This window comes from Hevea brasiliensis, chromosome 14 (genome assembly GCF_030052815.1).
Source record: "Hevea brasiliensis isolate MT/VB/25A 57/8 chromosome 14, ASM3005281v1, whole genome shotgun sequence".
Classification (NCBI taxonomy): domain Eukaryota; kingdom Viridiplantae; phylum Streptophyta; class Magnoliopsida; order Malpighiales; family Euphorbiaceae; genus Hevea; species Hevea brasiliensis.
The window spans coordinates 23,537,841-23,551,711 of NC_079506.1; the positions used below are offsets into that span (position 1 = coordinate 23,537,841).

At 25.5% G+C, this 13,871-nt stretch overlaps 1 protein-coding gene and 1 pseudogene across 1 annotated transcript; both read right to left on the reverse strand.

The window, feature by feature from the left end:
- Positions 1-358: 358 nt before the first annotated feature.
- LOC131172915 (G-type lectin S-receptor-like serine/threonine-protein kinase LECRK3) lies at positions 359-1,681 on the reverse strand (annotated as a pseudogene).
- A 61-nt stretch (positions 1,682-1,742) lies between these two features.
- On the reverse strand, positions 1,743-2,792 carry LOC110651409 (G-type lectin S-receptor-like serine/threonine-protein kinase LECRK3). Its single transcript, XM_058134459.1, has one exon. The coding sequence runs from the start codon at positions 2,790-2,792 to the stop codon at positions 1,743-1,745; it is 1,050 nt and encodes a 349-aa protein (XP_057990442.1).
- Positions 2,793-13,871: the final 11,079 nt, after the last annotated feature.

A 13,871-nucleotide genomic window follows, 5' to 3' on the forward strand; every position in this document is an offset into this window, starting at 1 on the left:
ACAATTTTATGCCTCTTTGATACTTTTTAGTCCCTTAGTAATGGTTACATTGATAAAAATTGATCGAAAAATTAAATAATTGACCGAATTAAATATAAGAGTTCAATTAGTTGCTGCTTTCCTTCAATTCCACGACCTACCACTAGTTGAAGTGATGTTCCCAGGTTGGGCTAGCTTCTCTCAATGATTTTGACATAATTAAGGAACTAAATAGTAATTAACTGGAATATAATAATGGCATATTATGATGAAATAGAATTTCATAAAGCCAACTCCATTCAGTTGGTTTTAGTGCTGGACTTTATTTACTATTGAGCAAACAAAACATTCACACAAAGCAATACATTTTAGATTTTATTCAAAGCAAATATAACCAGATTGGCGAAGTTCATATTGAACTAAAGCTTGAAGGGGATGGGGGCACAGAAACAAGGGTAACACCCTCAAGCATTTGTGTCACCTTCTTCATTGAGGGTCTTTGTGAAGGATTCTCTTGAATGCACCAAATTGCCACCATCACCACCCTCTCTAGCCTCTTCATGTCATTTTTTGCTTCTTCATCATTTTCAACTAACTTATTCAACTTCTTTTTGCAATAGCATTCATAAATCCAATCTATTAGTGCCTCCTCTTGATCTCCCGATCCAAATACAACACTAGACTTGCAGCAAATGATCTCTAGCAACATAACACCAAAACTGTATACATCAACTTTAACTGTTATTGATGCTTTCTTGAACCATTCAGGAGCGAAGTACCCAACTGTCCCTCTTATGTTTGTGCGAGCTGCTAGAGTTTGTTCAGCCAACAAAAGCTTTGCTAATCCAAAGTCAGCAATTCTTGGCGTAAAGAACTCATCCAAGAGTATGTTTTGAGGCTTTATATCGCAATGAATGATCTGACTACTGCACTCTTCATGTAAGTACATTAGACCCCTTGCAATACCAACAGCAATTTGTACTCTTTGATTCCAATCTGGCCTAGTGATTCCAAACAAGCAGCTTGCTAAAGAACCATTGCTCATGTACTCATACACTAGAAGCCGATGCTCGTCCTCATCGCAGTAGCCAAGCAGACGAACCAAATTCTTGTGGTGTGTCTGACCAATCACGCTAACTTCTGTCTTGAATTCTTTCTCCCCTTCTTGTGCCAACTTGTCTAGCTTCTTCACTGCTGCAAACCTCCTAGGATCTGATGCTAAGACTCCTTTATAAACTGTTCCGAAAGCGCCTTTGCCCAGTATCTGCTCGAAGCCACCGGTTTCTTCTTCAAGTTCTTTGTAACTGTACCTTTTCACATTTACCTCAGAAACACTTGAAACTGATGAGAAGTTGAATAATTTCTTGTTATACAAGAACACAGCTAATATCAGAAGAAAATTTAGAAACACAGAGCTTCCGAGGAGTACAGATATGACAAGGAGCAAAGTTGACTTATCATGATTCTTGCAACGTTCTTTGACAGAGACAAATGCCTCCTTCATGGGTACCTTGACAAAAGTTGTTTTGTTCAAGCTTGAGCTCTGTCTTCCATTTGACAGAGGATACTTCTTCTTCCAACACCTTTTCCCATCAAAAACAGCTACTGCACAGAGACAGTCATTGAGGCATAACTGCTTACAGGTATGTGAGTCTACAGAGCTTCCAGCAGGAGCATCATAATTAGATGGTGACCAATCCATGTTGTCATATTGAATAAAATTTACTAGCTCTTGATTTGCTTCCCATCCTTCAGGCTGGCAGCTAGGCAGTTGAAAATTTGGTCTGCAGTCTGCAGCCTCTATAGTGGTCCGATCGGTTCAGGTAAGAGTAATTGTCGAGGCATAGACAATCCGGCTCCCCATTTATGATAAAAGAGTAGCTGTTGAACCCACAGACTCCACTACTCGACTCTGGTGAAATTGCCATACAAATATCAGTAGGAATTTTATGCACCACACTCCAATTTCCGTTGCAGTTGCAACTCTTTGGGTAACGATATTGCGCAAAGATTCCATTGAAATCCATCCTGGCCATGTGGTAGAAATCTTGACTAAGGCCAGCAACATTTTCCGTGAAGCGATAGATAATTTTGACCCCATCTTGAAGAAAAATATGCCCATTCACATCATAGACAAAATTATATGATGCATTATTTTTTATCGTCTCAGTAGCCCAATATGGCAGAGCAATAGTTCCGTTTACCTTAGCATTGTAGTAGAGCACCAGATTGCCATCTTCCTGCAACACAAGACCGAAATGCCCGTCTCTGTAATCGTCCGGTGCGAGGCGAGACGTGAGAGTACTGGGTGTTCCTAGTGACTGGCCAGGCAAGATTGTATCAGTAGGTTCTTGGAAGCTCTGCCATATGACATTATTAGCTTCATCTAGGACCACAAAGTTGCCATTGTCATTCATTGCCCCGCATATTGGTTTGGCTTGGTTTGTTGGGCGCACCCATACTTTGCTGTTGTTTGGGTTAAGAAGTTCAAACTTTCCCTCGCTAGTCAGCTGGACCGTAGACCCTGGGAGTACAGGACTGTTAGGATTTGCGGACCAAACTATAGTATCAGGTATTTTATGGAACCAAATAGCAAGCAAGAAGAGATTTTTATTGCTGGGGAGCGAACGAAATCCAAAGGCAAATTCTTCATTTGGTGAAAGCCAATAAGAGTTCGCATCTCCAGAAGATAGGCTTGCATTGAAATTTATCATACAATTAAGGGAGAAGACGGTTGAAAGGAAAGGAAGAAGAAGAAGAAGAAGCAGAAGCAAACTGAGAGAATAAAGATAATGGAGATTGAAGGAAGCCATTGCTTATTTGCTTTGTCGATGGGCATGCAGGTCAGACCTTGTAACCATTCTATAAATGCACATTACAAAGTAAAGAGCAAACATAATGTGAATGGTGGATTCTACATATAAATTTCCATGACCGTTCTACAAGGTATTCATCATAATCAATTATTTACTATAAAATTTGTCATGAAGTATATAAAATCTAACTGTTTATGTCCTGAGTCTAAGAAATGCTAAATCTAAACATGTATTTTTCAAAATTAAAATCTTCTTTCTACACATCTGAAATCCATATTAAAAAAAAAAAATCAAACCATTGATTTGAAAGTTGATTTCTTTTACCTCTTTATTTATTTACGTAATATTTAATTCTTTGATTATGTTTGGTGGATGAAGATCTATATATATATACATACTTTGTAAAAAAATAAGTATAAAAAATAATTAACTTTTATAAAAAGGTAAATGTTGATAAAAATCTTAATATTTACTAAAATTTATAATTATAGTCAATTTTTTTAATTTTATTAAATATATAAACTTCTTTTAAAATTTATGCCAATTATAATCAAAATTAAGAAAAATATGCAATAATTAATTCTTAAATTGCTACTTATGATATTTTTTTTAATAATAAAATTTCACATAAATATCACATAAATATATTTAAGAGGAGGGAGGGAGGGAGGGATAATACAATTTTTTAGAATTTTCATTTTAAATAAATAAATAAATAAATATATATATATATATATATATATATATATATATATATATATATATATATATATATATATATATAAGTAATTAATCCTTCTTTTAATAATTTTTAAGGAAAATTTAAAATAAAAATCCTTATCTAGCTAAATTAAAACCAATATTTGAAAAAAATTTGAAAAAAAGTTATTTCAATAATTATTAAAATTAAAAGATTATAACATAATTTTAAAAATTTCATTTTTTTTTCTATTATTAGGCCTATAACATTATAAAATTGTTCCGGGTATTTTAAATTAAACTACAATTTGGTCTAAATTTCAAAGCAGTTAAATCCATTAATTTCAATATCCAAAAGACAATAAGCTTAAAATCATTTATATATATATACAAGATTTTCCTTATAAAAATATAATAAAAATCTTGTGTATATTTAAAATATACATTTTATTTTTTAGTATTTCTTATAAAAAGTAACGCTAAACTGAACCTCAAACTCATATATATATATATATATATTCAAATCCTCTCATGTCAACCCTGGTTTAATAACTTAGTTCTTATTTAGCAACGAGTTTAGAAGATTTAAATTGTTTTTTTAATAAAAATATCATTTTAATTGTTATTATAAAATAATTAAAAAATTATTTTATTAATTTAATATTTTTATTATTAAATTTTATTAAATTTAATTTTAAATTATATTTTAATATTTTTTATTTAATATATTTTAAAAAATAATTTTTTAACAACAATTTCAACAACATCACCGAATAAACTTAAAAGACCTACATCCTCATGCATGGGAATGAAGAATGGATTACAGACTATCTTTTAACTATGTATTATTTTCCCATGACTGTGCATTATTAGATATGATACCTTAGCGTGTACGAAGGCAAGACACCCATTGACGGGTTTACAGTTGCACGGACTCAGAGGCAACTTCCAGGATTTTATGATCATTGTTGGGTCTTGATCATTGAAAACTCATGAACTCTTTCAGACTTTGACAACCTCATGAGTTTTCAATAATTACGTTTTTATCGTGAATGAGGTTGATTTAGTTGATAAAATTTAATTACTGCTCTCGTTAGATTGAAAGTTTAAGTTCTATCAGTTATTCTTTTTGAAAGTGATTTTATCTCTATCATAGTGAGAGTCGGTTTCGATCATAGACTGAGAGTCTCACTTGAGCTAAATTTTTATGTATAAAGAAGTATTATATTTTTATTTAGTAGAGAATGAAGATTTTTTTTTTTTTTTATGTTACAAAAATAAAAGGAGAGAAGAGTTGATCCTGAATTTTTCAGGTTTATTATATACTTAGTTATTATTAAATTATGCTCACCCGAGCAAAAAATAATGCATTTAATTTAGTTAAGTTATGAATTGACAAGTTTAATTTTATTATGGTTATAAAATGAGTCAAGGGTTTGTAAAGTCCATGGTAATGATATAAAATGGAAGATTTCTCCTTTTAGAGAAAAATGAAATACTTCGACTTAGTTTGTTTTATGAAAAGTAATTTTTTTAAAAATATTTTTTATATTTTTTAATATTTAGTGTACTCAAAAAATAGATTAATAGAAAATATTTTACTGATTAAAAGAATTTTCTAAATTTTGATAATTTTATTAAAATATAATATTACTTATATATGTATGTCATAAACACATATTAGTTAACATTACAACCAAATAATGAAAAATATTCTTATATAAAACATTTTCATAGAAAATAATTTTCATTGAAAATATTTTTCATGTATAAGTTATTTTTCATAAAACAAACAGAGTGTTAAAATGTGTTTGCTTTAACTTATAATTAACTTATTAGTGCCTAATATTTATAAGTTAATTTAAATTTATAAACATTTAAAATTTTATATAGTTATGTATTTGATTAAAGTATTTATAATTAACTGATTAGCAGTTGAATATTTTGGTAAAAAATAATTTATAAATATATTTATTATTAAAATAACTAAAAAGGTAATAATTATTTTCTTAAAAAAATAAAATATATTAACTCTATTTTATTATAATATTATGAAAATATATTTCAATCCTATCACAATATTATTTAATTTTAAAATAAATAAATAAGTAAATATTTTAAAGATAAATATTTTATTAAAATAAATAAAAATAAATTTTAAATTTATTAAAATTAATATAAATAATTTAGTTAAATTATTATGGAAAAATAAATTTTTTAACATGAATATGTGAATAAATATAAAAGGGATATAGAGTGAAATTATAAAATTAAATGATAGTAATACAATAAAATATTTGGTTAAATTGACTTATGAGTACCTAACTTATGAGAATCAAAATAAAAAACTTCTCTATCCGATTGTTGTTTTTTTTTTTTATTTACCAGTACGATTAATTATAAATTCTAAAAATATTTTAAACAAATAAGTCAGTTTAAAATTATAACTTATGTGTTGATTTGTGAACCTATAAGTTAAAATAAATGCCATACTAGTTTTCATTGGTGTAATTATAAAATAGGTGATTAAGTAGAGCTATGGAACAGCCGATAGTGATTATTCACGTCCAACAGTAATCAAATCATTCAACTTTTTCTATACTTAATTGTAATAACATTATTTATAATTAGGGTGTGTTTGGTACAAGGTTGGTTAATACGAGATAAATGTTAACTTTGGGGTCTAGCTTAATAACAATACTCTTTAAAAGTTAAAATTTATAAGAGTAATATTTAACCCTTAGAGTGTATTTGGTAGAAGGTTAAAAAATCAATGGTTAAATGTTACCCTTATAAGTTTTAATTTCTAAGGAGAGTAATTATTAACTTAAACCCTCTAAGGTTAACATTTAACCTTCTAATAAATTATAAATATTAATGAGATAAAAAGTTAACCTATTCTCTTTTAAGTATCCAAACGACATTAATAATAATTAAATGTTTAGCCCTTATTAACCTCGTACCAAACACCTCCTTAATTTTTAACTTTTTACTAAACACACCCTTAATTATAACATTAATAAATTAATTTTGTGCAACCAAAATTTGTCTCTCCTCTCCTACCAAACCACAAATAAATCTAACATCTTTTATATTTATGCTCACCTATGAGTAGTCTATAAAATTTGAAAAATTATGAAAAAAAAAAAGCTATTTTATCGTATAACACAAATCTTATTTGATAAAATTTTAAAATAATTTAATTAATGACTTATTTTTTATTTTTTAAACCAGATGCCAGCTTTTTTTTAGTTTATGTCACATGGTATTTTTTTAAATACTTTTATTAAATTAAGTGGCTTAATTTTAAAAGACATTCTCTTAGTTTCACCTTTCGTTCATATATAAATTTTTAAACTTGAGGGTTAGATATGTATTTCAAAATTTTAAAAATAAATATTAAATAAATTAAAATTTTAAAATAATTTGATTAGTAAATTATTTTTTTTTTAATTTTTTAAACTAAGTATCACATAGCGATTTTTTAAGTATTAAGCTTTTTTTTTTTTTAAGTTTATGCCACATAGCATTTTTAAGCACTTTATTAAATTGAATGGCTTAATTTTGAAAGACATTCTCTATAAAGAGATTTTCAAACTTGAGTGCTAACGATTTAAAGATAAATACTAAATAATTTAAAATTTTAAAATAATTTGATTAATAAATTAATTCTATTTTTTAAATTAAAGGACACGTAACAAATTGTTTAATTTCAGTAGACATTTTGAAAATTATAGAGCAACATTTTGAATTACCATTATTGGGCTTGGGCAAGGAATTCTCCCTTTGGGCCTATCTCGAGCACCATGCAAAGCATTTGGAACTGCAATAGCAGAATTGGACTCTATTCGACAATAACCGTTCAGTTAGAGTTTAGTATTTTTTATTAATATTAAAATATTATCTCTTATTTATATTATTTAGTAACATAATATTTATATTAATATTTAGAGATTAAAGCTTTGATTAGAGTCAATAAGATTATATCACTATTTTTACATTAACATTTAATCTAACAGTTATTTTCATCGAGTACCTATACTTTAATAGTTATATAAACGGCTAACCATTAACAGCCAACTGCTAATAAAATAGTTGACAGCTACTAAAACAGTTAATAGCTATTAGAATAGCTAATATTAAACAGAGTTTTTGATCAAACCCCTTATTGATTAACCACACAAATTGAATTTAAAAAAAAAATAAAAAAATAAAGACAAATTGAGCTTCTTTTTTTACGTAGATAAAAGACACATAAATGACTCAGAGATGGGAATGGACCGTTGTTAAAAATTTTAATAGGATCCTTATTCCCATATAAGCTAATCACACACTTCATCCATAACAGATGTGCGATCCCAAAGAACCACCCATGGGACATGTCCGACCCACTCGCGGACCTCAACCTACAGGCCGCACCGGAAAAATTGAGCTTCTTCGGTGCTAGATTTATTGTGAGCTCAAATTTAATAGATGGTTTATGAAACCCAATTAAAACTCTATCTGGTCTTGAGTAAATGTAGCAGAAAAATGTTTGCGTTTCCATTCAGATGCATTATGAAGTTATAAAAAGCTTAAATAAATATTAAGGTAAAATTATTATATTGTCCCTATATTATTTTGTGAAATTCATGATTTGATCCTATTTTTCAAAAATACATTAGTTAATTCACAACTTTTACCATTAATTTGAAAGTTAATTTCTTTTATAGCTATCTCTTTAATTTTATTAAATATGTTCACAACTTTAAAATTTGTGTCAATTATAATCAAAATAATGAAAAATATGCAATAATTAATTCTCAAAATTGCTACTTAAGACATAATTTTTTTTTTTTTAGGAATAAAATTTCGCATAAACGTATTTAAGAGGAGGAAGACAGGGAGGAAGGGATAATAAAATTTTTTATAATTTTTATTTTAAACACTTTATATATATATATATATATATATATATATTAAGTTATTAAGCCTTCTTGTAATAATTTTTAAAGAAAATGTATAAAATCATTATCTAGCTAAACTAAAACCAATATTAGAAAAAAAATTTGGAGGAAAAAGTTATTTCCATTTTAGTTTCGTTTTTTATTTTTTTATATCAAAAGAAATTCACGTATATATATGTACGAAGTATTTTTTATTTTTTATTTTCATGTTGTGTGAATTACAAATTTTTCTGAAATTTTTTTATCATACATACTTTGGTCTTTTCCTATTCTAAATTAGCAATTTTATTAAGTTTGCTAATGACTCAATATTTTAATCTTCTCCTTGATTATATGTAAAATTAGGATTGATGTGAGAAACAATTTAGATGAAATGTTTAGTTATTTTAGAAATTTTATAATATGTCAAATTTAATTTAAAAATAATTTTCAATATCTAACTCAAAAATTTTTTGTTATTCTAATGTTGTTATTGCTAAAATTGATTAATAAATTTAAGAAAGTATTTTTACCAACCGTAACTTTATAAGTTATACCAAACTGACTCCTTTAACTAACTTGGAAGTATCTGCTCAGTGCAGCTATGGATCACCCAAATAGCCAATAATGATTATTCATATCCAACTGTAATTAAATATATCTAATCTGATTTAATTTAATGGTTAAAAGCATATTACTTGTCTATTAAAATTAAAATTAAATTCAAATTTGAGCCCACCCCCCAATCCCAAAAAAAAAAAAAAAACTAATCAAATGCATTCAACTTTGTATGCAATTGATCAAACTTTACCAAAAGTCGATAGAACTTGCTTGGCACCTTCTCCAACAAAAGCAATGGGGTTAGTCCAAAAGCCCCTTTGAAAATTTTGTTCTAAACATAGTTGTTAGTGGGTAAATATCATATATAGTTATTATTTAATTTTATGAGTTTTTTTAATAAAAATGATTAAATTTTAATTTTTTTATAAAATTTATTACATTTTAATTTAATTTTATAAAAATCACTATAATTGAAAATTAAATGCTTTTAGATTAATCAAGTGACCTATCAACTATTTTACAAATAAAATTATTTTATTTTATTAGTTTAAAAGAAAAAGAGAATATGATGTATAAAACGCATTGAGTATTTCCCTCGCCATCAAACTCCTCTTCTTTCTCGGTTTTTTATCCACCAACAATCATTAGTTAAGTAATTTTATTTGTAAAATAATTAATAAGTCAACAGATTAACGTAATAGTCTTTAAATTCTAATTACAGTGACTTTTATTAAATCAAATTAAAATTTATTGAGTTTTATGAAAAAAAATTAAAATTTCATAACTTTTATGAAAATACTCATAATATTAAGTCATCGTGTGTGATAATTACTCTAAATACCTTTACTCATTATCACAAATTCTATCATCAAATTAAGAAATACTTAGGTACTTCAATCAGGCCTCATTTTAATGAATGTTTAGAGTAAATTGCTTCTTAATCGTCCATTCTACGTACAATTATTAAAATTTTTATCTCTTTATTTTAGAATGCATTAAAAAGTTTCTAATATTTGATTCTGTTAAATATTTCAATCATTAATTTGTCTATTTTAATCCTTTAACAATTAATGTTTTAGGAAAAAATCACAATACCCTTATTGAAACTATAATTTTAGAGATGTTTTAATATATATATTTTTTTTAAATAAAGGATGAAAGTATTTATAATGACAAAATTCATGAATAAAATAGTAAATTTATTTGAAATTTTCTCTCTCCTTTCACTTGTTTTCGTGAAGAAAGACATACATAGAAAATAAATCAAACTGCGAAATTTGGCATACAATTGATTTAGGGGGGGGCGTGTGGCTCTGATTTGATTTGAGATCTGCTTAGGAATCGAAACTGAATCAAAATTTTGATACAATTTCAGTTTGATTTTTCATGATTTTGGTTCAAATTCGGTATGGTTCTTAGTTCTTCAGTTCCGCTTTGATATGGTTTTGATTCAGTTCTCAATTCTTGAAATAATGTAGTTATTTCCTTGAAAAAAATCATGTTTGAATTAGCTAAGTTTTGAATGGAGTTATTAACATATAATATATCATATAATATATCTCTTAGATATTTCTAAATTATATAATCCTTACTTATAAGTGCATATATAATATAATAATGTAAGTATATCATATAATATTAACTATAAATATAATTATGAAATACTATATAAATAGAGAGAATATAAAAGTACATTTATAATTAAGAATTATAAAATAATTTAATATATTTATAACTAAAATTATTAAGAAAATATAAAAATAAAATATAATATTAAATTATATTTAATTCATAATTAAATATACTTATAAAAATATATATAATTATATTAAAAGCATATAATACATTAAAAAAAATAAAAAAATACATGTATAAATTTGATTTTCGATTTAGTACGGTTCCGGTTTAGTTCTTAATAAAAAATAAAAACCGAATTAAAGTATCAAAATAACTTTGATGTGATACAATTCTTATCGATTCAATACGATTTTTTTATTTAATTCGAGACACTGAAAACGTATACAGTCCTACAATTGATGTTGTTGATTCCTTCTCGATTTTTCATATGTTTAAGCAAAGCAACACTATCTAACCAAAACTTGCCCTTGGAAAATATGGCATGTAGTTGATAGTCCCTCAATCTGTAGCACAGTCTCAATTGAATGACATGTTTAAATTATTACAAGGTATTTTGTCATAATTTAATTGATTTAATTGCTTCTTTAATTATTATGTACAAATTTTAAACAACAGATAAAAATGAATAGAATAAATATTGTGTTTAATAAAAATAGGAGTAAAATAAAAAAAATTAATTAATACTACTTAATATTCTGAAGACGACGTATAATTATAGATAAAATAAGTTTTAAATGATAAATAAATGTGGATGAAAAGAGTAATAAAAACTTTTTTTTTTTTAATTACAAACATAAGAGGAGAGAAGTCGATCTTGAATTTCCAAGGTTCTTACATTAAGCTACGGTCACCATTGCAAAGATAATGTATTTATTATTTTTTTTTTTATAAGAGATTATGAGAATAAAGAATTTAATCTAGCTTTCTAAGGTAAATAATATGTCTTTATTCTTTGGATAAGTTAGATAAACATGAATTTAATTTAATTGATTAAGTTGTGAATTTACAAGTAATTTGGTATTTGGGTTTTGCTTTATATTATATTTTAATCTTTGAATTTTAAAAAATTAATTATTTAATCCATAGGTTTTACACTCTATTATACTTTAGTTTCTAAATTTTTGAAAATTAATTATTTAGTTTCTGGATTTTATATTATATTATATTTTAGTCCTTTTAATTTTAATATATAGAACAATTTAGTCCTGTCAATAGATAAAATTATTGTAAACATTAAAATTATAGGACTAAATTGCTGTATATATTAAAATTAAAAGGCTAAATAATTCATTTATCAAAATTCAAGTACTAAAGTGTAATACAATTTAAAAAAACTCAGAAACTAAATGATTATTTCCAAAATTCAAAAACTAAAATATAATATAAAATAAAAATCAAAGATCAAATTGTGAATTTCCCTTAATCTTATTATGGTTATAAAATGACTCGTAAAGTCCATATGATGATAACATAAAATGGAAGACTTCTTTTTTAAAGGGAAAAATGGAAAACTTAGTCATATCATGTGGTGGATGTTGATTTAATTATTGATATTACAATAACCAAAATAATAATAAAGACCGAATAATTGGTAACCGAGTAACGGATTTTAATACTTGGACACTCATCAAACTATATCAGCGATACTCGGACTATATTAACAAGTATAAAGATTCTGAGATATTTGCCATAGTTAGAATCATACTCGTTAAAAGACTCAATAAGGAAAGTAGACTCTTAATTCTACTCAAGTACAGAACTCCTAATTCTATTAGAAGATTATCTAAAAGATCTATACAAGGTTCATCAGGCATGTGTAATGCCTAGTTTTCAATTCATCCTATTTTTCAATTTTCATCGCTAATTTAAGCATCAGAACGATGGTTATCTAACCTACCCATTGCCATTTTTCCTTGCAGATTCAACCCAATATCCATTAACCGTAAGAAAGGAAAATAGTATCAATTATAAAATAGGTAATTGATTAAAGCTATGTGTTACCCAATGGTGATTGTTCATGTCCAACAAGAACAAAAGCATTCAACTGTATCTACAATTAATTGGAATTGATTAAACTTGAGGCATATACAATTTGCTTGGCACCTTCTTCTTCTACAAAATGTTAGTCCAAAAGCCCCTTTGAAAATTGTCCTAATGCCTTTAATTACTCATTACCACAAAGTCTCTCATCAAGTAATTAAGAAAGACTTAGCACCCAATCATGTCTCTATCTTAATTAATTTTTAAGATAAATTACTACTTTCGTTCACTTTTATTTGTTACTTATTAAAAATTATTTTATCTATCACTTTAGAAAAATTAGGGTATTTTAATTTTTTTTAATTTTACCATTATCTCTACTAATTAAATATATAATTATTTTTACAATTTTATATAAGACTATGATTTGTCTTATCACTTTCCTTTATTAATTAGATTAGATAAAGGGTAATTTAGTTAAATTATTAAAAATTTTATTAAATTTAAATGATTTAATTATTTTCTTAATTACAATGCAAAAACATTAAACGACATATAAAATAGATAAATTTAGTACTTTTTAATTGTTATATTTTATTATGATTAATATTTTTACTTCTTTATTTTGAAAATTAAATTAAAAAGTCCTTCAAAAATCTACTTATTTTTAGTCCTTTAATCGTTAATACTTCAAGAAATATTAAATTATCTTTATTGAAACTAGCAATTTTAGAAATTATCTTTTTAAATATTTTTAAATAAAGAAATGAAAATATTAATAATATAAAATTTAAGAATAAAATAATAATTTATTTAATACTTTGTCTCTTATTTGACATTTTCTTACTATTATTATTATTATTATTATTATTATTATTATTATTATTATTATTATTCCTTTTAGTGTTTTATAGCTAATGGCAAAGGACAAGGAAAAGAGGAGAAGTACACCTTCATCTTCATATCACACAGTCATGTTTCATAAAAATAGAGATAATCAAAATTTTCTTAATTAGCTTCGACTAACGCTCGATCTTACACATTTAAGACGATTTTAATATTATTAAATTAAAGTTTATTATTATAAAAATAATTTATTAAAATAAAAGTTGTTATACTTTTGAAAACGATTTTAATATTATTAATTAAATTTTATTATTATAAAAATAACTTGCTAAGATAAAAATTCCACATATAATTTTTATTTTTTTAATTTTTAATTATATCTATTTATTTATAAAAATATTTTTATTATAAATTATAAAAATAATAT

Bases quoted from the DNA above. Each gene is read 5' to 3' on its own strand.
- LOC110651409 (XM_058134459.1), bottom strand. From the start codon at position 2,792: ATGGCTTCCTTCAATCTCCATTATCTTTATTCTCTCAGTTTGCTTCTG.